Source organism: Oxyura jamaicensis, chromosome 3 (genome assembly GCF_011077185.1).
Source record: "Oxyura jamaicensis isolate SHBP4307 breed ruddy duck chromosome 3, BPBGC_Ojam_1.0, whole genome shotgun sequence".
Taxonomy (NCBI): domain Eukaryota; kingdom Metazoa; phylum Chordata; class Aves; order Anseriformes; family Anatidae; genus Oxyura; species Oxyura jamaicensis.
In genome coordinates this window covers 55295984-55322906 of record NC_048895.1, presented here as the reverse complement: position 1 = coordinate 55322906, position 26923 = coordinate 55295984, and the positions used below count along the sequence as shown (strand labels likewise).

At 42.5% G+C, this 26923-nt stretch overlaps 1 protein-coding gene and 1 long non-coding RNA gene across 3 annotated transcripts in view; both read left to right on the top strand.

The window, feature by feature from the left end:
- The first annotated feature begins 2029 nt into the window (after positions 1-2029).
- Positions 2030-8274, top strand: LOC118164387. The gene is made up of 4 exons (XR_004749469.1): positions 2030-2153; positions 3936-4027; positions 6688-6865; positions 8107-8274. It is a non-coding gene; the product is annotated as an uncharacterized LOC118164387 (long non-coding RNA).
- Positions 8275-9198: 924 nt separating this feature from the next.
- The window catches only part of EZR (ezrin), a 37967-nt gene continuing 20242 nt past the window's right edge, over positions 9199-26923 (top strand). Inside the window, exons 1-2 of one of the 2 annotated variants that reach the window (XM_035321895.1) lie at positions 9199-9443; positions 26215-26298. In XM_035321895.1, the coding sequence (XP_035177786.1) occupies positions 9432-9443; positions 26215-26298 (96 nt within the window). In that variant the 5' untranslated portion in view covers positions 9199-9431. Of the gene's footprint in view, positions 9444-26214; positions 26299-26923 lie in introns of those variants that run through there. The other variant, XM_035321896.1, reaches the window with a different exon arrangement.

Sequence of the window (26923 nt, the reverse complement as noted above, 5' to 3'; positions counted from 1 at the left end):
GCTATCGCTTTGAACATAACTGGAAAAAATACTGCATTGCTGGAGGTGGTTGCAGTCGGAGAGAAAGAGCTTGGGTGAAGTGCTGAGTGATGACCAGGATGGAGGGTTTGTTAGTCCTGTCCACGTTGCTTTTCTGGGGAACCTTATCCGCAGGTCTCCAGGACACCTCCAACCCCTCCCAGACACACCTCCTGTGAGAGGGGTCCCCACGTAAGGACGGGTGGCATTCCTCGCGAGCACATCCAGCTCTTACTCCACCCCGTGAATCAGCTGCACATGCACACCCAGTTTTGTTGTCGTATCTAAGGGCCATTTGGCATTTTGTCTCATAGCATAAGGCAGATGAAGTGAACCTAGGTCACTGTTGGTCTTTCCACCACTCTCAGTGTTGCTGCCCTGCCTTGCAGAGCAGCCACGAGCTGGGCATCAGAAGTGCCCCGCAGGCCTGCACTGCCGTGTCTGCCTGGAGTCGGCTGAGCCCTTCTCGCAGGCTCTCACCAACAGGCCTCAAAGACCAATTTCCCACAGACAGTAGCCAAGAAGCTACCTCACAGCCCCAGGCCCAGAGCACTCAGACACTCTGAACTAAGGTCACACCTAGGGTGTCTGCGTTTCAATATGCTGTGTCAAAACCAGGCCATGTTACCTGGTGTGGCCTACTACAAAGCCCTTACATTAACCACATCCACATGAGAACAGTGTTTGGCCTTAGAAATGACCTCTGCAAAAAAAGCTATGGCTGACACTGTACTTCGACCTCACTCCTCATTTGCAGTGGCAGAGAGACCACAGTCAGGGAGGATAACACAAGGCAACCCACTTTCTCACAGGAAAGTGCCAGACATAACCATGTATGCATGCCTTTGGGCCAACATGTTTCACACGTTTACAAGATGTTCCAGCTCTTGAGCTCCTGGTCTTCCTCAGATCAAGGATCAAGGTGCAGCTGGCTTTGGAGATAATCCAAGGCAAGTCTACGATGGTTTCTAATGGACACATGTTTGTGCTAAGACACGCAATGCAACATCTGCAAGGCCAAATGACACTGGGGAAAACAGACAAACTTCTTGGATACAGACTCTACTTCATGTTTGATTGCTGCAACTATAGTGTTATTACCACAGCAGGGTAATTAAACATGCCAATTAGCTCATGGACCATCAGCTCTGGGGTCAGCAGATCCTCAGTCTCAACTGAGACCAGATAGAGGGACACAACACCCTGTTTCTGGAGTCCAGTAGCACCTCGCCCTTCTCCTCCCACACTGTAAGTGCTTGAAGGTCAAAACAGAGCCATGGACCAGCAAATTTGACTCCAGAGGCATTGCTAGCAATGGCTGGGAGGTCACGCGGAGGAAATCATGGCACAAAAGGTGATCATAAGGTTACATGCTATGTGTAATCAAATAGATTTTTCCCCCCTCATCTTACTTTTGTCTTTTATTAAAAGAGACCAAACAATTCATCATGCAACCTTTTAAAGATAATCAACACATTAGTAAGTGAAACACAGAGCTGAGCTCTGTTTTGCCTAGGAGCAAATCAACTTTGTGTGAAATACTGGTTACATCTTAGGCAGCACTCCAATTCTATTTCAAAGGTCCAAGTGGTACTCAATTAGTACCTAGGTCCTGAGTTACCTACTGCAGACAGGTGAAATTCACCTGCTATTTTAAATGTAGCATAATGATACTATTTTCTGAAGTGTTTAAAGGAGTTGCTAGCCAACACGCTACAAGACTCTGGTGTTTACCTTTTGTGTCATGCGTCAGAGGTAATTACTTCACAAACTAGGTGTGTCATTGGGAAGCACTGAAAACTCCCTTTGTTTCAGGTTACCTGAATGCCTCAGTGCAGCAGGTGAGCAATAATCAACCTGATCCCCTTCTCCTCCAGTGAGGCCTCACAGAAGTTACTGGGTTTGGTAGCCTCTTTGTTTCTGAGTTACTGGCCTTAAGGCAGCTGGAACTGATTAGATAAGGTGACTGTATCTGCAGCCTTTAAATAAAATGAATTTAGTTTGCCCTTACTGTTTAGCAGGCTTGTTGAAAACTAATTAAGGATATATGTATCCATTTGTAAATTGTATATGAGCTGTTTGCTATGAAACACAAATAGCTTTTTCCCATGAATGAATATTTAATTGAGGTCCAGGTAAGTCCTTACAAAATATCAGAGTTAGAATTTGGGTCTGGTGAAAGTAAGCAGTGTTCTGCTTTGTTTAGCAATGTCACCCTGCTTATACCTGCCTTGTATTTAGTCTTACGTATTTATCAGTGCCTGCATGTTTTCAACATTATTGTGTTATCACAGAGCAAACAGAGGATTTCCTAAGAGACAGAAGGATTCTTGTACTTCAGCCTCCAGCTTAGTGTCTTACTCGTGATATACCAAGGTCAAAATTGCCTTCCTTTACCTGCAAGAAAACCTACTTTATATTCTCTTCTGATTCTGCATTAGTTGTTCCCTGTGCAGACTGAATTGCCTTTGGCCAGTTGCAGTCTGAGTGAAGCAGAAAGAGCTTTTGCTCCTACTCATAGAATCATAAAGGTTGGTAAAGACCTTCAAGATCATCTGGTCCAACCCTACTACCAATGTCGCCCACTGAACCATGTCCCTAACCACCAGGTCCAACCCTTCCTTAAACATCCCCATGGACGGTGACTCCACCACCTCCCTGGACAACCCATTCCAATGCCTGACTGCTCTTTCTGAGAAAAAATGTCTCCTCATTTCCAACCCCAACCTCTCCTGGTGCAACTTGAGGCCATTCCCTCTAATCTTATCACTGTCTTATCTGTGTCAAGAGGTTGACCCCCAGCTCCCCACACCTTCCTTTCAGGTAGCTGTAGAGAGCAATGAGGTCTCCCCTCAGCCTCCTCTTCTCCAGACTAAACAACCCCAACTCCCTCAGCCGCTCCTCACAGGACTTGTGTTCCAGGCCCTGCACCAGCTTCGTAGCCCTTCTCTGGACACGTTCCAGGGCCTCAATGTCCTTTTTGTACAGAGGGGCAAATGTTGCTTTGAAATGCTTTCTTCTACAGCAGAAGCAAGTGATGCAGAGTAGTGAGGTCAATGTAATACCAGTAATAAACAGCAACCCCAATATTACTTGTTATCTATTTCTCTTGTTATTTGATTCATTTTTTTAAGGCCAACCAATCTTATGCTACAAAGTAAACCTAGTATATAATGTTCAAAGGGGAGAAGTCTTGTTGTATACAGCTTTTAAATATTTGAGACTAGGCAAAATATGGAGAAACCATCTGAAAGAGATGGTCCTGAGTGGAAAAATAGGGCAGAGTGACAATTGGGACCCTCTGAGCTTTACCTAGTAACCTCTGCCTCACACAATTAATCCAGTTTAAATTAGAAAAAATGATGGAAAACAATCTTGCATTGTCATAGCAGACATTAAATGTCATAGCAGACATTAAATGGCACAACGTGTATTACTGACTTAGGTGAGGCAAGAACCATGCTAGATGTTTTATCCTGGCTCAGTATCTAACTGAAAATTGCATTATTGATAATGCATGTTCTGGAGTGGAATGAGAAATACAAGCACCAGTCAATGCAAACAACTTCCACAACTTATACTGAAAGAGCATTTAGCCATGGAGAACTGGAAAGGCGTCAGAATCCCTGTCACTCAGTCTTGAGTCTGAGATTTAAGGCCTTTCTAATTTTATAGGCTTGATTTGAGAATCACTGGGCGAAACTCAACAGCTTACTTTATGCTGAAAGTCAAACAACATGGTCCTTCTGATCTTAAAAGCTGTGAGTCAGTACGATATCACAGGAAAAGAAAATGTACTTCATATCCATTAATTGTAAATTTTATTCTGCATGCTTATTTTAGCCCTGAAATTCTGAATTTTGGTGCTCTTAGTTAAGTTGAAATAGCTTATTGTTTGTATTTTTGAACTCTTACAGACTCATCCCCACAGTAGGAGCAACTTAAGGCCAGCAGTATATACAATTATAAAACAATTTGGAGTAAAAAAAAAAAAAAAAAAAATCCTCTGGTATGTAGATTATTTTTTTTTCTATATATCAGTCGGTGAGTGCTCTATTTTAGCCTCCACCTTTTTTACTACTAACACCTGCTGTAAGCACACATCTGTGTTACATTTGTGAAGCACATGAACTAGGTTAGTCAACATTATCTGACCTGCTCTTTTTGTCAACACTGTCTTAATACATCTCTGTTTTGATGTTAAAAAAGAAAAAGAGAGAGAGAGAGAGAGAGAACAGTGAAAGAGCTGGTCCCTGTAGAAAGAGTTCAGACTTGCAGGGAATATTTGCAATATATGGCACCAAGCTGTGCTTTTAATCAGACTCCAAATATAAAAGCACAAAGGAAGATATCAAGGTAAAATAGAGATTACCTATCCAGGGGAACTCCCTTCCTCTTTCCTTTCTTATCGTATGCATTAAGATCATTATTTCATTTTGAGACGTAAAAGCTGTGTTGCCCCTAGTTTCCATTTGTTTCAAGTCTTGGACAAACATGGCTGGATTTACACGTGTGGTATAATCTCCACAAATTCAGTACATCATGAATTTCGTTTGTCACTTTATACATTTTTAAACAATGCTTTGTGATGTGATTGTTCTCCTTCAATAGATTCGGAAAACTCTCATTACTTTTTCTGTTTGTTTATCTTTGTTGTTAAGATCAATAATTCACTGTGGATTTCAGTTACAGAGACCATTACCATAGATTTTCCTTCCCTGATCACATGTATGTGTAAAGCTGCCTTTACTTAGCATGTCCCCATACAGCTCCATGATGGTCAGCCAGAGGGTAATGTAGTATCAAGAAATACTTATGGGTGCAGCTGGAAAATAAAATCAGTGCAAAGATATGGGTCTTCCAGCATGTAACTATTAGATAATTTAACGGGGTTTATTTCCAGGCCTGCATTCGCCTCACCATTTCTTAGTACAAAATGGACTTGTGGGAATCCACACTTACTGGAAAAATGCATTGAATGAACTTGGCAGAAGCTTCTCATTTAGGAACAGCCTAAAACAAGGAACAAGCTTTGAGCTCTTTTACCTTGTATATCCCCTTCAAAAGAAACCTGGAGAATGTCGACAGTGCTTTGACAGAAAATGCTGGTCCACGGTGACCTGAATTTGTTGGGTTTTCAATAAGCTCAGTGTGGGTAATGAGGAAGCAGCTTTCAGTTCAGGCAGAAGTAGAACTCACTAGATCCTTAGCCACACTTCCTGAAGTGTGACATTTCAGGAATTCTAATGCCAATATTTCAGGAATTGTAATGAGGAATAAATTGCCTATTCACAGTCATGCATGATGAAAGAGAAGCTATTGTCAATACATTACAATTCCTTTTCCTCCCACAGCTGTTGCAATTGACAAAGAAAATCATCCTCTTGACTGTCCTAGGTGAGAGCAAATCTCCTTATATAAAGTGGCTTGGAATGTGGTACCCTTCCTTTTACCTGCTATACTGAGTGCCTGTGAGTTGTCAAGAGGACAGAGTTAGCTACTCTAAATTTCCAGTTAATAAAAAAGCCCTGGAGTAAAAATGCAAAGAAATCACCTGCAAAACTCTTCTAACCATGCCTTGCCAAAAATTCTAAACCTGGATAAAGCTTCTTATGTGTAGAAAGGAGGAGTTCAAGTCTGCCTCTTGTTGAGACCACTGATTTTGCATGAGCAACCAAGAATGGTGGTTTTAGGACACAAGATTCCATATTTCCCAGTTCCGGGATGATCAAGCTTAGGAAGTTTTATTTTGACTAAAACCGGGCTGGCGCCAAACCTGTTAAGCAAAAGCCACTTTATAATGGTAAGTTTAAGTAGAACAGCAAAATTAAATGGGTCTTTCTTTAAAAAAAAAAGGAAGGCAGGCTTGATTAGGTTCTTAAAATGCAGTTTGGTTAGAGGGCAGTAGGGCACAAGAGCTGTTACAGGGAAGAAAACAGAAACTGGGATCTGCTACTGACCTGCTGAGCAATCTAGGTCCTTTCATCACCTCCTCTGCTTTAGTAATTCCTGTAAATTGTTAGTAATGCTATCCTCTTAATAAAGGTTAAGTGTTGGATCAGAGCGGCTCTTAATCCTGTAACTTAAAGGCTTCATTTTGATTTGGGTCTTATGCTTGACTGTGAGATCTGACAGAAAATGCTGTAGTTAGGGTGGCTATAAAAACTCTCTCCTGCTTAGCCAATGCCTACATCTAGAAATAACCATAGATTTTTCATATGAAAATTCCCCCAGCTTCTACATTTGTATGTTTTTTCATATTGCTATTTCTGCCCTAGGCTTTTTTTGACGGGAGTTGATTTCATGACTGCTCTGGCATTTCCCCACCCAGACTCCAACAGGGATTCAGTCCATAAGCAATCTTAGACAATGCTTGTCAGTATTATACGTGATGCCCATGTTCCAAAAATTCAGTGTGCTGTCAGGACACCCTCCAGAAAGCAAGAGAACAGAGGGCTTTCATCCCCTCTCTGGAAACAGGAGCTAGACTGGCTGCACTGCATCTGCAAAGGATGAATAGACTTTTATATAAAAGACAAGAAGGGGATAACATTATATTCCTTTCCATCCATTTTGGGGGAGGTGGGGAGTGAAAGGTAAAGGAAGAAAATCAGGGATCAGCTACAGAAGAGAAAATCGGCTACAGAAGAGAGTTTCTTACTGTAACAGAGACACCTTGGTACCCTGCCAAACTGAGATTTAGTAAGTCACTGGTGCTCTGTAGCCAAGGTGGTTTGAAAATGTACTTCACACAAGGCAAAAGCCCAAGAAGGAAGCTAAGGGTCTGTAACATCTGCTTCAACCTGTCAGTTGTTTCTCGCTCCTTCCACAGAAGACAATTCTGCCTGTATCCATTCAACATGTTCTTGTTGGTTGCGTTTGGGTGGAGTGGTGTTGAGTAAGCTGGTAGTTATGGATACCATTGAGGTATCTATCTTTCCCCATATATTGCAGGTGATTGTAGGAGAGTGGCACAGGGTTAGGTGCTGTGGCAAACAGGAACCTAAAGATTGTATGTTGCCACACTTAATTATTAGTCATCTAAATTCCTTTTGCCTCTACCTCTGTGTGATTAGGAAGCGATGGTAAGCATAATATAAATTCAGGGGGTTAAGCTTGGGTACATAAATAACATGGAAACAAGCTTACCTGACTGATTCAAGTCATTGAAGAGATTAGGATCTCTTAAATGAGGCATCACTCCAATATGGAGCCCCGGGTTGATGGTTTCCGAGCCCATGCTGAGCTTCAGACAGGAAAAGATTTGGGGAATGGAAATCTCCCTGGATCAAAATGGGCTTCCCCTTAAATCTCTGCAAAATCCCATTTCTAGGGTATGCAGACACAAACATATTTTGGCTTTTCTTTTTTTCAAAAAAAAAAAAAAAAAAGACAAAATCTGGATGTTAACACTAAGGAATAAAAATATCTCATCTATGCATCTTTTGCATCCATGTATCCCCCCCCCCCAAAAAATAAAAATAAAAATAATCCAAAAACACTACTTAGGTTTCTGAGTGAAAGCTACAAAAACTGGATTCTTTTAAGTATTTCTTACTTGGAACAGCCGTTTCTTGTGCTTGGCAGTTTACCCAAAACAGTGATATTCTGGTCTGGTCCATGCCCCTTGTCCAGTACCATCCTACTAAATCCCTACTGAATCCATCCTACTGAATAAGCATCAACTTATTGCTTAAAAAAAAAAAAAAAAAAAAAAAAAGAAAAAAAAAAAGAGTACAGAAAATATCCTCATAAGTCATATTTTATTAAGTTAATATGATGGAAGAACATCTCAGTGGATTTGTTCCATCTGAAAATGGAGGCCGTATCTGTTCCCCAAGGATGTTTTATCCCATGAACCTTTCTTAGAAGCTGTTTAGCTTACACTATTTCTTCTCACCTGCTTGTTACAAGCTGTCACGCCGCTGGCTCAGTTTTGACAGTAAAGCCGCTTCTAATCCCCTGGGATCATGCAGCAGGAAAGGAACACGGCCGCAAATTCTGCCAGTCTCCAGCTCTGCTCCCCTCCCCTCTCTCTGACAGACCTGATGCAGTAACATTTCTTTCATTTGAATGTGTCACTTCCAGTTGCTGCCTGGAGCAGTTTGTGAGGGAGGACACCGTGAGGACACCGTTTGGATCTTTTCTGATGCAGGACCTGAAAACACAGGGGTGTCTTTTTTTCTTACCAGCCCTTGATATCTTTCAGGGTCTCCCCTGGCTTGTATCATTTCCATTTGCTGGCTGTTACTCACTTTCCTTTGCAGCTCCCCATTCTCGTCCCATGCCTTTTCTCCCCAAACAGCCGCAGGCCGCCTGAAATGGGGATGTTGCAGGCAGCGGCTGGGGTGCAGGCTGCATGGTTTCCTTAACCTCAGCTACATGCCATCGCCGGCACAGCGGAAGAGCCGCGTCCTACACGCTGTTGCCCATGACTATGTAAATACCAGCTGCTCTCGGGCCCAGCCAAGCGAGGAGATGCTGCAGGAGGCCCACAGCTCCCGCAGGCCTCACCGATACTTTATCTGCAGGAGCGTGTTTATGGATGAAGAAGGAACAAGGGGCAGAGACACGGACTGCGTGTCATCTTCGCGTGTCTATGAATTGTTAGGCCGGTTGCACAATCTTTTTTTGGTCTCAACGGCCAACTGAATTAGTCCTGTTGCTTTCTACTTTCTGAGCTTGGATTTTCGAACGTTCATTTCTTGCTGAAAACGTGCTTCAACACCCAAACCTGTCATGTTCTCAAGTAATCCCACCTCCTGATTTTGGACTTCGGGAAGCACACTAACTGTGGGGACACAGGTGCAGGCGGGGCGCGGCCCGGCGGCCATGTTGTGGCAGGGCAGGGGGCCGGGGGCTCCCCGCGGGGGGCTGAGGGGAGGCAGCGCCCGCGGGCGAGGGGCACGGAGGGGAACGAGGAGGAGGAGGGGGAGACGGAGCCGCTCCGGCAACCCGGCGGGCAAAACGCTGCCGCCGGGCAAAACGCAGCCGCCCGGCGTCGCCACCCCGCCCGCAGGCACCTGTTGCTCGTCGCTTCGACGGGGAGGGGGGGGGGGTGGGGGGGGGGGGGGGGGCCCGGGGGCGGCCGGGATCCCCTGGAGGGGCCGGGTTCTTCTCCCCCCTTCTCTGCCGTGGGGCACCGGAGCGGGGCCAGCCCTACAGCTCGGAGGGCGCTGGGGGAGCGGCGGGTAATGGCCGGCGGTGGTGAGTCACCGCCGCGGCCCCACCTGCGTACTTAACCGCCGCCGGGCGGCCGGCGTCGCACTCGTGGGCTGCGCTGCCGCCGTGGCCGGGAGCGGCTCCTTCCTCCTCTTCATCCTCAACCCCTCCTCCTCCTCGCAGGGTGTTCGGCAGCTGCTGCATGAGCGTGGTGTCCCTCTCGAGCCGGGGAAGCACCGAGAGCGCTGAAAATGCCGAAGCCGGTAAGCTTTAGGCACCGGGAGCACCGCGGCGGCTTAACGGGGAGCGGGGGGCGCGGTCCGGAACGACACGGAGCCCTTCGCCGCTGCCCTCCTGCCTCCTCGGGGGTGTGCAGCCCCCGCCAGGGGCTCTCAGACGGAGAGGTTTGGGGCTTCTCCGCTTGTCCGGGATGGCAGAACTGCCCTGGTGTCCATTCGCTATCGGAGTGCGTTTGTCTGCGCGAAACGTGCATCGGAAAGCGTAGGGGAAACTCAGCATCTTGGCGATTAAAAGCTAAATTCCAGCGTATTAATGCCTTTTGCCGCGGTGCTACTGGGGGGCCTGTTGCTAGGTAGTCTCTACTAGTCATTATTAAAAAAGGAAGGCAAAAACAAGTAACTTTTTTTAATTGAACAGACTTATCTGTCTTCAAACTTGTTTTTTTTTTTTTTATTTTTTCTTTTTTTTTTTTTTTTTTTTAAGCTACCTCCCCCCGAGGTTAGCTAGTGTTTTTTGTTGTGTTTTGTCCTGAACGCCTGCCACGCTCCGCCAGTTAGAAGCAGTAATTCTCTGGCGGGGCTACCCGCCTAACGCAGAGCTGTGGGTGTTCGCCGGGGCAGACGTGCTTCTGAACCCCGGAGACCATAATCAGAGCAGCTTGTTGTTGCCCTCTGTTTACAACAGAGGCAGTGCCTCTTAAAATGCAGTGCAGTAAAGGAGTAACGTGATTACTAGCTACGCCCTGCGGAATGGGAGTAAGCAAGCTTATCTTTATGGTCATAAGCAATGGGTGTTCTACCACCATAGCACTAAACTTGGTTCAACTTACTTTTTCCCCAAACGGGAGTGCCTGAATTACCTTGTGCTGTAGTTCCTGTAACTTCCAAAAAAAATAATAATGTACCCAGTCTTCTTACGAAATGCTAAATCTTCTGTCTCTCTGGATATATTTAGGCAATAGGAGATGACGTATTGCAGCATATAACAGTATATTGCAAGGGCCCTTATGCAGGTGAGGGAGAAAATAGGAAATTTACGAAGCACGGGACATAATACTTCGTGTTTGTGTGTGGATGATCTCTCCTGGTATTATCAGTCACTTGCTAATTCCAGGGTGCGTTCTTGAAAAGCACAATTTAGTTTAGGACTAAGTTGTACTGGAAGCTGTGGATAAGTGTGGAAAAAATCTTTAATCTCTTAAAAAAGAAAAAGAGCCCATTTTATCTGGTCTGGGTATGCTCTTATTCCTTCACAGATGGTAATGTTTGTTTGTTTGTTGGCTGACTCACCAGGGAATAACAAAGGTGAATATTGTAAGCCCAGATAATTTCTGAGATGTGACCTGGTGGCTGGAATTCATGGAGGAGACTCTTTGTCAATAGTTTGTATAGCGTAAGCGCTTTTTTTTTGCAATCTGCATTTAATCCTCTCTGTTCAGTGGGGCTAACTGCTACTGGACTGGAAACAGAAAAGGGGAATTTTGCCACGATTATTTTAATACAACAATTTAATTTGACTGCTTCAGACTGAGATAGTGAATTTGTGACCGTCCAACCCACCTTGTTTGCTATCAGTACAGCTAAAAGGATTCCTGACATTTTGAAGGGTGCCGTGGAAAGGATGTAAAGATGTCACTCTGAAGGCAGAATTCTGCTTAGAGAGCATAACAGCCTTTGGCATGTGTGAGGAATGATAGTATGAACTCTGTGGAAACACAGGGAGGCGGTTTTAGTTTCTGGTAGGTTGAATAGATGGGTACTAAATGCTTGCAACTTAAAACTGTTTGCATGTGTCTTGTCAGCTTGGCATAAGTAAATACAATGTTGTTTGGCAGATCTCATGTTGATGTGGGTATAGTTTGACAAGCTAGTCATCAGTTGCCATCTTAAAATTTTTATTTCTTAGCAAGAAGCAAAGTTTTGTCAATTGTCTTCTCCCTACCCCTAAGAAAACTAAGGTAAACCTTTGTATAAAGCTTTTATTTTCACAAATTTTGCACTAAGAAACTTACAGATCATGATTGGAATTTAGTCTTTCACAGTGGTAGCGTTTAGTTGTAAGTAGTTGGATCTGATGCACGTCTACAGTGCTCAAAAGAAATCTTAGCAACCTTCCAGAAAATAACTTTTTTTTAATAAAGGCAAGTGTTAGTGTATAATTTAACAGAGGCATTCTGCTACGTATAGCAGTTATGTAACAACAAGATATCTGAGGTAAGCTATTATATGTATAACTTCTGGTTCCCAGTTCATAAGGGTTTTTAACTGGGAGGTAATCAGCAGTTCAGATGCTTAATTTCCATCTAATTTGTACCGTAGTTCATTAGGTTTTGCAAATGGTGAATTATTGCATACAAAAGTACAGGAGATGTCATCTTGTCCACATCTTGCTTTGTTATCTGAAAACAAGTGAAATGCTCAATAAACTTATTTGATCAGCCTCATATATCTGCTCATTACTAGAGTGCCTATGTGCTCACTGCATTTTTCCTATATCAATATGATTCCAGTTTATTTCTGTTTCACTCATTATATAGATGGTGTTTTAGCTGAATTATATCCTTTTGCAAACCAATCAAATAAATAGAATCGCAGGGCTGCGGACTAATGAACGTTACTTACAGGAGGAGAAGGAAATGTGATCTCTGTTCTATAGACCTGTTAATTTGATCTGACCTATTGGCATTCTCTGTTACTGTTTTTGAAGGTGGATTTTTTCTTAGAAAATCTCTTAGGAAAAGAAGCCTTAGAAGAAACAAAGTCAGCTTTGCAGCAGAATATTTAGTGTAGTGTCACACAAACTTGTGTGCATGTGTATAACACTAAAGAGAAGACAGCAGTAAATGCAATTTAATAGTGTCTGGTGCTAAAGAGCATACATGTGAATAATACCGAGAGGTACCCTTTTCTGATACGTTTACTACCAGCCTGTGTTCAGAAAGCCAAGCATACTTAGTGAAATCTGTCAATGCCGTGGTGGTGGTATTGGTGATGCAGAGGGCTACCTTATAAAGGGATGTAAAGGCCCTAAGTTAATAAAAGTCACATATCAATGGTTAAACTTGGAAGGGTGGAAGAAGGTCCCTCACTATATGGGCTAAAAGGGTGTGGATTGGCCATTGAAAGAATGGCTGTCTTGTCCATTGACCTATAGTTGGAGGGGTTTCTCTAATGGAAAGCTTTAATAGAAGGTGCTAGTGGTAGCTTTCATAGAAGATAAATTACCATTTTCATCCTTGTCCAGAAAATACAAATTCAAAGCAGAACCTACAAAAGGCTTTGGGGATGACTGGAAGCAGAAAGCCTCCTCACAAAAAGAATGCTGGGCTAGTTTAGCCTGGTAGAATTAAGTTACCTGCACTCACCTTTAAAATAAAGGTTTTAAATGCCAAAGAAAAGGAAGAACTGCTTTAAGCAAGACTTGTGGTTTAGGAGACTCTTAAACACTAGACCAGTTAAGTTTTTGGTTGCTTTTCCTTCACCTGTCATCTCCCTCCCCTCTCCCTTGGTCTTATTAGGAGACTCTTCCAAGATTTAATGCTCTTAAAGATGGAGTCTGACAAGGGTATGTTTAAGTGTTCCTGCATGTAGGAGTGCAGAACTGGAACTGATGACTCAAAAGGTTTTTCCCAGTCCTGTGTTATTATTAATGTGCTAGTGTTTGCTTGGTATTAAGTGGTTAGACAAGTCCTCCGTACCTGTTTGCTGTTGAATTTACATGCATTCTGAAAATGAACGGAAGACTGCATGCAAGTCTTTTGCCAAGCCTTTTGCTGTCTGTGAGCACTTCTTGGCGTTACAATTCAAGAAGCTTGTCAAGAGATGAGTGTAGCAACAGGAATTCAGTAAAAATGCAAATAATAGTAATTATTGGTACTTCCCAGATCTTCCCAATTTGTTCTTGACTGTGTATCTTCTAACTGCACGTATATTTTATCTTCAATTTCTTCTCATCAGATTGCTATAATCATACTGAAATTTAAAAAATCATAACCATAAGTTCTCACAAGTAATTAAAATACTCTTAGCTTATGGATAGCTTTACATTTAGTCAGTAATAAGATTTTTGCCTTTCCTTGTAAGCACAAATTGCAGTGCATCAGATGATACGGTATTTAGTGTACTCGGTACCAGGAGGTGTATAATCTCGTGCAAAAAGTAAAGAAGTTTATATTTACCATGTGTGCAAAGTCCCAGCCATGGCTGCAAAAGGAAGGTGAAGGATTCTATTAATAGTAAAAGTAGGGAGTAGTTCACAGACGGCTGAAATTGTAAGAGAAAGAACTCACAATTGTGCCAAAAACCCAAATTACTGTATGAGCTGAATAAGCATTTCTGAGGTCAGTTTGTTCTCTAGCTGCTGCAGAGAAACCAAGGGTGTTAACTGTTAATGTTAGCTAGTACTTAAAGAATTTCTTAGCTTTCTTAAAGGGCACAGGGGGGAGTTGAGTCTTCTGTTCTTCCTCAGCCCACATGACCATCCTCCTCTGTCCACACACGCACCTAAAAATGAATTAAAAAAATAAAATACAGTGATAAACCAGGACTTCTTGAGAATAAATCTTCTTGATGACCATTGAAGACTCCTGTATCAGTGTCATTCTTGTTTGGCACTCTGTCCGAAGAGCTTTATGCGCACTGTAAATCCCATAATCACTCAATTGACCTTGAAGGAAGGCAGTGCTGCCTAAGATCACCGAACCACGCTGCACACTGTTAAGTAATACATCTTGGCTGGGTTGTGTTCTTGTTTTTGAAACCTGGTTTCAGCATTAGGTAACGCTTAGTCTGTGAGCTGAGAAATGCATCTCTCTGCTGAAGCAGATGAGGTCTCAGGATTTTACCAAGCAATGCACAGGATTTTTTTCCTTCTAGGAGGGGGAGAAAATTGTTACTGTGGGAGCCTAGAAAGAAGGCTTAGCCTGGTGTAACTGCTAATGATATTGCCTCCATAGTGCTCACTTGTTCAGGTCCAGATTTAGTTTCTCTTTCTAGTCCCTGCTTCACAATGGAAAGTATCATCAACTTTCATCGTTGAGAGAGCATGAGTAGCATGTGCTCGGCTGGGACTGATGAGCACCTGACTCTGTCAGCTGTCAATTAAAATCCTGAGTCAGAATTAAAACTGAGGACTTTGCTCCTGAGTGAGGAGGACAAATTGTTGCTTAATACCAACAACTGTTGTATTTGGGACCACTTAGGCAAGTTCCATAGCCTTCTGCTAGCTTTGAGATGTCAGTATGGAATTGCCCTACGAGAAGATACCGTGCAGTTGATTCTCCCTCCAGATTCCATGAGCAAGTGCTCTCGCTATTGTGTAAAACAGAGCAACATCACTAATGCAGTCTCTTCCTCTCTTGATTTATATCATGGAAATATCCCCGTTCGCTGTGGCAGTTCTAACCTCAGCATAGGATGTGTGTGGACATCCAGTTGATGAATATTGGGCAGAGCAGAGCTGCTCAGCTCTGTCAGGAGACCAGCAGAGACACAGAGCAGGTATGTCTGAAGACGTGGGGATTGAAGAATCTCAAGCTTGTACTGCGTTGCTGGTATCTAGCCCGACTAGGCCAGCAGAGGACTTCACAGTCCATACTGCAGCCACTTGAGAGTTCTTTGTGGGAGCTCAAGTTATTCTTTAACATCTTGCTGAATACACTTTAATTATAAAAGCTTAGCTGGCTTAACTTTTTGCCTTTGTAGAGAGAAGTGGTTATATAATGTTCCTGATCCACAAAGTATGTGTTATAAATTGGCAGGTGGGTTTGCATAATTAATGTATAGTAATCTTAGTATTGGGGAAAATAGCTTTCCCCTTTAAAACTGATGCAGCCTTGAAGGCAGAGTTTCCAAAGTCACTTTTTGTGCCCCATCTGTGAATCACTAGGACCTACGTTTGACATCACATTTCAGTAGTGAAGGGCCTCCTGTGAAGTTTCATCTCAGAACCCCATAAGCATTTATAGGAGTCAGACAGGGGTATTTCACCAATCTTTCGAACTTTTCCTGTATTACCTATAATGTTGCAAGAGCAACCTGTTTGAGATTAGCTGACATTCCAGGACTTGCAGTGGCCTACCTTTATCTGGGAGCAAACAGTACCTGTTGCATACTGTTTAAAGTACCCGGTTGGGAAGTGTAAGCACTGCAGCGGGTTGGGCGTATATCAGGCTGTCAGGCTATCGTAGGCGATCACATCGTATAATCCTGCTCATAAATTTCGTGAATGCCATGTGATGTGTTCCACCGAAGTCCACGAGATAAAGTGAAAGAACCTGATTATAGAGCAGGTAAAACAGAGGGGCGAGGTATCAAATCAATAAATCCTTCTTTGACAAATGGATTCATAAGTAAAATGATGAACAAGCACACATCATTACCTGGGCTGGTGTGACATGTTGCACTGCTATTTCTCCTTAAGCGAATGCAGTTAATGTTCTTCCTGCACTTTGACTTCTATAAGAATGTGGCTGGCCTTGCTGGGTCAGGCAGAAAACCCCTCCAGCCTAACACTGTGCCTCTGTTGTTGGCCAAAAGCTGATGCCTGAGGAAGAGTGTTGAAAGATACGCACCATTGCTTTCCTCTGACCTGTTGAGGTATTGGAGGCTTAAAGGTCATATATAATGAGTTACTAAATGGATTTCTGTGAACTTGTCCAGTCTCCCCTTGAAAACATGTGAACTCCAGCATCCGTGAGGCTGTCCTAGATAACCTTCACGATGTTTGAGAAGTTATCTACAAAACGCCTTGCTATAGCGCCGTTTGAAGAACTGATTTCTCTTGTTCAGAACTGACCAGATTTGATGCACCCTGTTTTTTCTGTTGTTACAGGCAGTGAACACTTAGTCCTTGTCCACTCTGTCCATGTCTGACATGACTTTGTGCTTTTATGTCCTAGCCTTTCTTAGGTTTCTTCCAAACTGAGAAGTCCTAACGCACTTAGTTGATCCCTGCATGGGAGTTAGTTATTCTCTAAGCTTTTCTTGCACCGGACATGAACTGGAAATACTGTTTTGCCTCTTGTGATGTCTTCATCTGGGAAGAGTGCTACTGTTGAAAACTTTTTTACAACAGTCGGTTCTTGGTCTTCTCAGGCTCTCAGAGCATAATCTTGAGAAACTAAGTCACAGCCTCTCCTTGTGGTCACACAGCCTGTTCTGCTGCAGTCTGATGTGCTCTTCTTCCACTGCAAAAGAACAATTGTATCTCGTGCTAGTACTGCTCATACAGGGTCTACTGAAGAGTGTTGAGTGCTGGCAGGTTTTGTTGTTGCACAGTCTTGAGGTGAGTATCATTCAGATTTTTGACTCTTAAGAATTATTGTTATCCTTTATGTATACTGCTGTCCAGAATCTACACCTCTGCATAAGCATTGGAATAAAAGGTGCCAATATTAGTGCTTGTATTCATGGAAAGCTCTGAGGCTCTTGCAGCTTTTGTTCAGGTAGTTCAGGCCTTCAGCCCCTGCTCCTGTTTGTTGCTAGTTGGTACTGTGAAATTCAGCTGCTGTGTAAATCGGTGCCTGCCTGCTCGGCATTTTCATTTGGAAACGGCGTAGATATGAAGTGTTGTTTTTGTTCTGGATCAAGACTGAGATACTCAAATATTTTGCTTTTCTCTTGTGGGGATTGCAGAAGGATCATGTTCTGTAGCTGACTGACATAAGCATTAGAGATGTTAAGTTACTTAAAAAGACTATGAAACTAGAATAAAAGTTAAGAGCTTAAACATCAATATCTGCACTTGGCCTCATGCTAGTATTTCTGATGGAAGACCACAAAAACACTCTGGTTCCTACTGAATTCTGACTCTGAGATGAGGCTTATATGAGGATTGGTTCTGGGGTTTTCTTTAAACTTCATGTGTAAAGCCTTAGTTTGCAACTTCATTATGTTTAATTGGATGTGATAGTTGTCATGACAAAACAGTCTGTGTATGGAGGAGTTTGATCCAGTGGCCTCCAGCTTCCTGCTGTATTTATCCTTTAGGTATGAAGGACCTGTTGTTGCTGCAGTCTGTGTTCTTAAATCCGTCCTAACACTCACTGGGGGCAGATGGCTCGTCCAAGCAGCAGTGCCATGACGAGTCTGCTGTCATGAGTGCTTGTTCTTTAAAGAGAGATCTGATGTTTGTATTCAGATATTCCTATTACATAGCATCAGAGAGACTTCAACTGTTACTTTTTTTCAACAAAACACCTTAAGCCCGCAGACTAGTTCCTGACTTGGTCTGTGTTGAGAGTAAAGCATCCCTGCTGCCCTCAGAGAAAGTAAGATCAAGTTTTTTTGTGGAAAACATCTGATCTCCCTAATTTAAAGGCGGTTTTTTAAGAGTAATATCTAGGGGCATTTCAGGGTTAAGTTGCTTTATGTCTTGTTAGAGCATATGGATGCCCCTAGGTAATCTTAGATTAAAAAAAAAAAAAGTGCCTCAATTTTAAAATTTCTTTATAACTGGAGACAGAATGATGCAGTTTGCATGTTAGGAAGGAGTTAGGGAAGTTTAGGTTAGTGAAGAAATATTTTTTTTTTTTTTCTTTCTGGAAAGAGCACTCGTTTGGCTTTGCGGTTCCATTGAGGAGCAAATGTTACCTGAACAGGGGCGGGCAGTGTTGGATGCCTGCAGCTGGGATGGATTCCTCTGGGAGCAAGGGTACTAGAGATGAAATGTATGTAGGGTTATGCACAGTTCCCACTCCTGCATGAAATGTTTGTGATCTTTTGGCATACAGAGTGTTACTGCTTGACCTTAGACTAAGAACTGAATGAAGTGCAGCCATGACTGCTGCTCAGCTTTTCACAAAGGTGCCTGCTACTCGGTTTTATTGTATGCTGATAGAAGATATATCAGGCTTTGGTTAAGGAAACTGAAATAGGCATGTAATTTAGTATGACATCTGGTCTTATGCATATTTAAACTAAAAAAGTTTGAAATCATGTTCTAGGATTATTTTCACGTTTGATTGTATGGAAAGTTTCACACCATCTCACAAAGAAGAGCCAAGTGACCTGACAGCAAAATAAAACTGAATAAATTGGCTTTCTTGTAATCTCTGTATGCTGGGGTGGTAGATTTTGTCCTGAAAATTCAGCCTGCTCTGCTAAAAATTCAATTTCTAGATGACTCACCAGATCTTGGTATTCAAGGTTTTCCTGCCCATCTGTATAACCCTCATCCTTCATTGAGGAGAGTCTTTAGCTTTCCAATTTCATGTCAAAATTATTATTGGCTTCCCATCAAAGTACTTTTTCTGTCTTCACAAGAATCTCCATGTAAACAGCTATAAGGCTTTTTCACCTTACATGCAAGCAGCAAGTACCTGGACTCCCATTGCCCTAAGTAAACCTAAGAAACTTAATTTAAGTGTAGCTGGTATAGTTATTGCTCCATAAATACTGAAGATTACTACCAAAAAGTTATGGTTGTACAAGCTGTTGCCTTAGAGTTGACTAGTAGATGTGGCTAACAACCATGCTGAACAATCTGAAACTGCCAGCGCTCTAGACTATTATATACCCCTGTATTTGCCCTCAGTGGTATTTTCCCCTCTCACGGGAAGGAGAGCAGGTTTTTAAAGAACAAAGACCAGCCTGTTCAACTCTAATCTTACCTGCCGCAAGTGCAGCGGTATCTAACTCTGCTTCATAAACTCTGAGGAATTCCTGGGGAACGTGACTTAATGTTCCCATTTATTTGCCATGAGGAAGCAGCGTTTAACACAATGAGACTGGAAATGGAGCACGGCCTTTGGTTCAGCCAGGTCTCTTTGATTTAGTGCAGCATGCTGAGAAACTGGGCCGGCTGAATGGGCGCAGTGAGCTTACCTCGTCAGTCAGGTGGGTGCCGGTGAGGCCGTTCCCTGCTCGTGTTTTGTGAGCTGATGAGGCTGTTTCCTCTCTTGTCACCGAAGCGCTCAGCGGGGAAGGGAATACTCAGGACTGTTTTGGTGTGCGGCTGCTGCCCTCCAAAATACCAGGTGTTGGGCAGGGTAGTGCAGGAAGGGTTCTGGCTTGAGATGAAGGGAGGAGTGTGTCAGTCCTACTGAAGGGCCTTCTTCAGTGTTATGCCATACATCTCTGCCCCCTCCTTAGGAATCAGATCCTCTCTCCTTGTCACGGAGGAGAAATTGCAGGTCTGTAGTTTGCCTTCTAGTTTTAGCTTTTTGAAGATCCTGCTTTGGAGATCCTCTAAATAATAAAAGTGTATGCCTGGGGGACAGAATTCAATTTGTTGTCTGGAGGCTCCATGGAAGTGGTTATACAGAATCCCCATGTCTTACCGCACCAGTCCTTGTTTCTTTTTCTGTAAACTGTCTTCAAAATAAGAGTGTTTGGGGGTGGGAGGAGGTCTTCCTGTTGGTTCTGCTTTTGGGTTTAAAAATTGCTGTCCTCTGCAAATGCTTCATGTTTCAGAAGGCTTCCCTTTAAAAGAGATCAGTGACATGCTAGCAATCCAAATCCAGTTTTCATAGGTTAGGGAAAAAAATTGACCTATGGTTTAGTGCAGACTTTCCTTGATGAACTTGTTTCCTTCCTAAAGAAGCATTCAAATGTGGATGACAGCATTCCAGCTGGCAAGTCACCAGGCAAGCAGAATAGAGTAGTCATCTTCAGTAATGCTTCCGGTGACAAATACACACAAGAATGCAGTTTTTCTTTCTATGCAATAGCATCACACCAGGAAATACGCTGTTCTTGGGGGGATTAATAATAGACCACATCCTTGTCTACAGTTCTGCTGGTTTGGGGCAAACAGCCCATTGTTTGAAAGTCTGTAATTTGTTCATCTCCTTGTGTATTTCTTGTCCGTTCTCACCTTCCCACATATAACATTTGCAACTATTTCTCAGACTTAGCAAAATCTTTGAATTCTAGCCCTGGCATCCTAAACAGTTTTAGTTTTCCATTGGATGCACTGTGCAGACTTGTGAGTGTGCTCCATCTTCAGGGACTGTGAGAGTACTTAACCACATTTTCTTACTCACTGCACTCCATCCCACACACGTCCCACTTTCAAGACATTGGCCAGCCATGGCAAGGTCAGAGTGCATGTCCCTAATCCGTGTTCCAGCAAGATGAAGGTGCTGAGTCCAGTCAGGCTGGAAGTCATGCTTTGGCAACACTGCAGCAGAGAGAACAGATTGCTGGCTTGATAGAACATGGTGTCCTGCCTTGACAGAAACCGTGGAGTATTTAGTTGTACAACTTGTGAGTTGTAATATTCATATTGCCCGGATTTGTTCTTTACCTAGTCTGTGTCACATAGGACCACATCATATATGTTCCTAGATGAAGCTTGATTCATTAGACACGTTATTCTGTCAGAGAAGAAGTAGAACTGGCTCTGAGTGATGTGCTCTTGATATGCCAGTGTTTATAGGTACTAAAGAATAACATAATAAATTGAACAAATCTCTGGTTTCTCAGGCTATTCAAGCTACTTATACTCCCAGAGTTCTCGCCCTTCCACAGTCCCTGAACCACTAGGTGTTGACTTCAGTGACTTGTGGAGGACAGAGAAGTGGAGACAGTGAGGTGTTAGCAGGTGGGGTCTGAGCTCTGGAGCATCTATTTTTATTTTTTATTTTTTTACCTAAACAAAGCTGATTTTTTTTCCAAATTACATTTTAGTTGAGGGAACTATAGTTACTCTATCAACTAGCAGCACAGTAGCTGTCATCAAACAGAGCTGGCAGTGTTCTCTCATTATGGGTGGGCCTGGAATCAATGAACGCTGCTAATACATAAAGGTAGAGGCACAGGGAGCAGTTTCAGTGCCCTTCCCGATGCTGCTATGTGAAATTGCTTCTCCTGTTACCAGATGCCTAATCGGTATAAACATCAATAAACAGGTCTGGTTGCTAAGGTTCAAATGTAATTACTCCATCCATGCAGGCACATTGTAACTCAGGGCAAAAAGCCTGTCTGTTCTTTATTACGAATACAATAGTAGTTGTGTGTGTGGTGGAGGAGCAGAAATAGCGTACGAATCTGCAGAAGTGAGGATGCAAGCCAAGGTGACTTGGTCTGATTCTTACTACTGTTTCAATTATTTCTTGTTAAGACAGCTGTATTTCTTCAGCACAAGCACGTCCATGTGCTATACAGACACTTTGGGTGAATTCAGGAAGCCTTAATAGGCCCGCATACATGTTTTTCACAGTAAGTGCTGTACAGGTGCAGCACTTCAACCACCCCCTATCTCCTCTGTGCTAGGTGGTTGGTTTGCCTATGTGTACTAGCTGCTTACCTGGAATTTCCAGTGACTGAAGAAAAAAGGCATACCATCTAGGGTTCTCCATTACAGTGCTAGTTGCCACCACTTGGAAAGATACTTCACTAGCGTTTGTACCTGCAAACCTGCTATTTAAGAGACTCTGGTCTTTACCTCTCCTTGAAAAGAGGAAGAAAGCATTCCTGAGCATTATCAGAGGCGTTTAGAGCTGCATAATGACAATATGGAACACACAAAGTACTGGTTTCTCTATGTATATGTGTAAAGGTTGGTATTTACTGCCCTTTATCTTATGGAAATAAATTGTATAGTATTTTAAATAACTTGCAAAACTTCACTTGTATAATAAAATAGTTCAATGAACTTGCGCAATTGGGTTTCTTTCAAGCATCAGTATGTAAAATATCCACAGTGGCTTGCTGTGTATGCGACATATGTGTTGTTCTCCCCACCCACCCACACCCTCATTCCACCCTCCTTTTCCCCTTCAGCGTGGGATGTTTTACAATAGAGCAGTTCAATATCAGGAGGTAGATGGTCAACTCCAAAGATAACTTGTTGGCTGCAACCAGAGATGGATTCTGGACCAACAAGCTGTAGCTTTAGTCAAAAAGTTACCTGTGCATATGCAGCACCCAGCACACTTGGGAATCGTGCGTTTATGTGAGAGTGGGATTGAGGCAATGCCATCTTGGGATGTTATCTAGGTCTTAGGTCTTGCGCAGAGATGTTGCAACTTGGTTGGCAACACTGCCTCCTTAAAGAGAAAGTTTTCTGAATCCGTTTTATGGATGGGTAATTTTCTAAGTTACATACTGTATGGTGCACAATCTCCAAAGGGCTGCAGTGTCCCACAGCGTGATCTCCTGATTTAGTTTTGAGATATCTCAAGGAGCAGAAAACAAAAAAAGTAAGACCTGAGGGCACTACTGAAGAAAGGGAGATCCCATTCTAACTACTGCAACTTCTAGTACAGTATCTCTCCATTGTTTTACGATTATCTAAAGTTTATTTTAAAGTTCTCTCCAGTCCATCTTTAATTTTACTTCCACTTTTCTGTCCCAGTTGGAAATGTAGATAACAGCCTGTCCCAAACAGCCTGAATTCATGGAATTAGCATTCAGTAATTCACTGGAATAAACTCTTCAGTTTCTGTTGTCTCTATGACTCACGGAGCTATTTTCCTTTTAATGCAAATGGCATTGTGTTTTCAACTGCATGTTTATTTATTTTTCCCCCCTCTGGATCAAATTTCTTAGTAATTCTATGCATCCTAAGACAAAGGAAGATGAAAGCCTTGCGTTCTGTAATGTTTCAGAACACACAAGTCCTCTAAGGCCCTACTTTTGATTTAAGTGTGTTAGTCTTGGGCATAGAAGTATAATCAAAAGTTTTATGGCATGAAGCTGTGGATTGGGAAGCTACATCTTTCTGTCTAGGATTTTTAGCCTCTTATGTGCATTTAAAAACTTACTTCATGTGTAAGTCATGCAGTCTTCTTTGCTATCTCTCCCCTCTCACTGTTATGAAACAATAAAAAACTTCTTGCTTAACTTTTTGTCCTGGGATACTGCTGGGACTTGGTAGGGATCTTAAAAATGGCCTGCCTTGCCTACATGGGTTAAGCAGAGTTTCACTTGTCAAAGTTTTCTTAACTGTGTCTTGATCTTTTTGTTGGTGATAGGAATTATTCTGAGTTGCTTCCTCCCCAGCAATATCTTGAATTGCTTTTCATGTTGGGCTTTGATTTAATCACCTTGGTGCCATGGGGAGTTTCTTACTGTCTGAGTTGTTGCCACATTGATCTCCTCTTTGCTTGACAGACATACAAGTTTTTTTTTAGAGTGCCCAAAGAAGGGTTTCAAGTGAATTAGGCTCAGGTTGCCTGCTTCATTACTAGTTTCTTTGTGCTAAAAGCTCATGTGGAGTGGTTGTAGGACATAAGTTTAGAAATACTGCTAAAGCCATTATGTTCTTCTTGAAATCCAGACTCAGGCTTGGAGATGAGAAGCAAAAGGATGTAATACGGCAGGAAGGAGGCTCAAAGGATTTTTCCAGGCAGCCATCTACTCCTGGACTGCTAGAGGTCCTGTCTCTTCTTAGTCTGCCTATCGTATGGCTCAGGGCTTGTCTGATGGCACACCAGGGAACTCCTCTTTATCCTGCTGGTCATTCAGCCCTTTGGAGAACACAGAAGTTAACCTTTACCACGTGCCCCAAGTGTCTTTGGGAGCTCTTTGATGACCAAGCAGTCATGCTTATAGCTACACAGTTGAAGTGTAAAGAGGATGTCTTCCATTTTTGGTCTTAGTGCTAAAAACATTTTTGAAAGATATAGCAGAAGGATGGTCTAAGCACTAACTGATCTTTTAAGAAGGGGACTGTATCCAGAAGGATCTTTCAGAGTTGAAGTAATGTAGGGTATTCCTTTAGCATAGGGAATATGTTTTGTTTTGAACTAATAAATAACCATTAAGGAGATAAAGTAAAAAATGAGCATCCTGGTACTGATTGGAGTTCAGTGCTCAGCCAACAGCCCAAACCTTTTCTGATCAGGTTTGAGAAGCACTTCCTTTAATTTCTTTAATTTGTAAGGTAATACTTACTTTACACCTACTGTGGTTTTGTAGCCAGAAGTACGAATAAATTGCACCACACAAAACAGCGGATTATGAGCATATGTTTTCTTGAGGGGGGGTAGGAAGGGATTAGAATATGATTAGGGATTTATTGCTGAGAGGGATTAAGTAACAGGAGCTTTTTAAGGTCACATCTTCAAATTGCAGTCTTACTGTTCTTGAGAATTTGGTATCTGAACTTCCCTTCCCTTGCTACACTGGTTACACTGTTTGGGGAAACCTTTGGTTCCCATGGTACAGGAAGAAAAGCATACTGCCGTGAGTCCTTAGAGATCCCAAGTGCTGCAGCTGTGAAAAGGAGCTCTTAGGGCAATCAGGAAAGATTTTACTTTTATTGTGTTTAAAGCAATTTATTTAAATTAGGATTTTATTTTTTAAGGACGCTGCTTCAAGGATGCAGCTTGGAAGTGACAGGACACCTAAGCAGTCACCTTCTCTGGTTCAGTTCTGGGGTTCTATGACCTGGAAACTACTTTGAGTCATCTTTCTCTAGGAGAGTCCTCTGTCATCTAGGAAAGCACGAGAAAAACATTTCTATGAAGGTTAAAAGATGGCTGATGCCTTCCTGGCTCTCTAAAAAAGATTAGAAAATTTCTCATTACATTTGACTCAAGCTGAGGCAACTTGTTTTATTCACACTTCCCTGTTAACTGTAACATGTTAGTTCACCTGACACCCTAGAGTTCAAATATACATAATAAAGTGATTGGAAACTGCTGCCGTGTCAAGGATTTGTAGTGAGTGATTCAGTCCCTATTCTACCACATCCTCTTGTTTCTTCAGAGATGTGCCCCTGCACTGGATGCCAGCGCTGCAGCTGGGGCAGGCTTTCTGAGTCTGTCAGCTCTTGCTGTCTTTAACAGGACATTTATAAAAATGTTGGGAAAATGTCATGCAATCTTATCAGTATCTAGATTACCTGTTGCCTGGCCTTTACAAGTACTTTTTTTTTTTTTTTGAATTACCAGGCTACAAATTCACTTACTAGAAGCATACTACGTGATCATCTGGGTTTGGGCTCTTAATTTGTTTGGGGATGTTATTTATGTATTTATTGAGAGACAGTATAGTACTGCAAGTGGTATAGTTTTCTGTAGTTGGGAGAGTTAGAGAATCCTCTCTTGGTTTGTCATTATGCTGTTCCCTGCAAGCTTGGTTGGTTCTTTTGCCTCCTGATTAACTGCTAATAGACTTTTTCTACTGATTAGTTAAACACTCTTGTCTTCTGCATACAATGCTAACCTCTGTCTTGCACTCTACATGTGTTATTGCAACAAGTCTGGTCAAGGTGCTTCTTCACTAACAGCATTAGCTGTAAGTGAATTCATGCCCTATAATATCAGTCAGTCCCCATAACTGCTGTGTTACTTTGAGTAGATTTTTATGACAGGAAGAATGAATGTTTTTCAGGTTAATGCTGATTGCTTCGTAAGAATAACTTGTAGCCTTTTGCCTTTAAAGCCCCAGATTAAATCCAGCTCTAATATAATGACAGTTAAATTATAAGTCTCAAATTTAATTTAGTCATTAGGGCCTTCTGTAATCCAAGGGATGGCCTGCAGGCAACTATGCTGTGTGCTTGCAGAACCCCTTAGTCCAAGGGGTTTTAGGCCTGGAGACAGCCAACTCTTAAGACGGCCCCTCATTTAACCTGAAGCCAAATCCAATTCTGCACTCAATAGGGAAACCTGCAGAGCAATTTGGATAAGACAGCTAAGTCAGTACCCCAGTTAAGTTTGCTGATGTGATAACAAAAATCTAATGGAGGTTTGTGTGGTAACAAAAATCTAAAGTGTGTATATTAGAAGGGTTATGGTAGTACCTCAAAGCATGGAGACTGTATTGTACACAAAGTACTGTGTTAACATTGAGAAATAGCTTTCAATGTACCTAAAACAATGCTTTTTGTTTTTCTCCCTAGATCAATGTTCGAGTTGTTACTGTGGATGCAGAGCTGGAGTTTGCCATCCAGCCGAACACTACAGGCAAACAGCTGTTTGACCAGGTCAGTACAGTGTTGGTATGGGCTCTTTTTGCTTAAATTCAGAATATATTGGAGACTATAATGTTTTCTTAAGACTGAATTCCAAACCTACCTTTCTCTACATCCTAATCAAAGGGTCCTGTTCCTAAGTTCTCTAAATTCCATCACAGTGAAAGAAATAAGTGAAGATTCATGTAGATATTTCCAATGAAACCTGTCTTCTAGCAGCATCGGGTGATGAAGTGTCATAAGACATCTAGACAAGGTGTCTAGATGTGGACAGCATAGGTAATATGTAAAAATGCACTTCTTCCTTTGAAATACAGCTCAACTTTTATTCATTACTTTCAAGTTCAAGTGTTGTCCCTGTACATAAAACTCTTAAGAATCAGGTCTTTGGGTGGTTGGTGAAGGTGCAGCTGGATTCATTAAGAAGCTGAGTTGGAGGTTGCCACTTGCCACACGTTTGAGTTTGCCGCACTATTAGAAAAATAGAAGACTTTGATCACCATACAGAAGCTATAGCGTCATGCTTTCTAATAAGCCCATATGCAGTAGGACAGAGGAGGCTTGTCCTGTCCGCCTTCAGGGGATTCCTAAGGAAGTGGAGGATATGAATCCTCCAAGGGACTCCCCGTTCTTACTG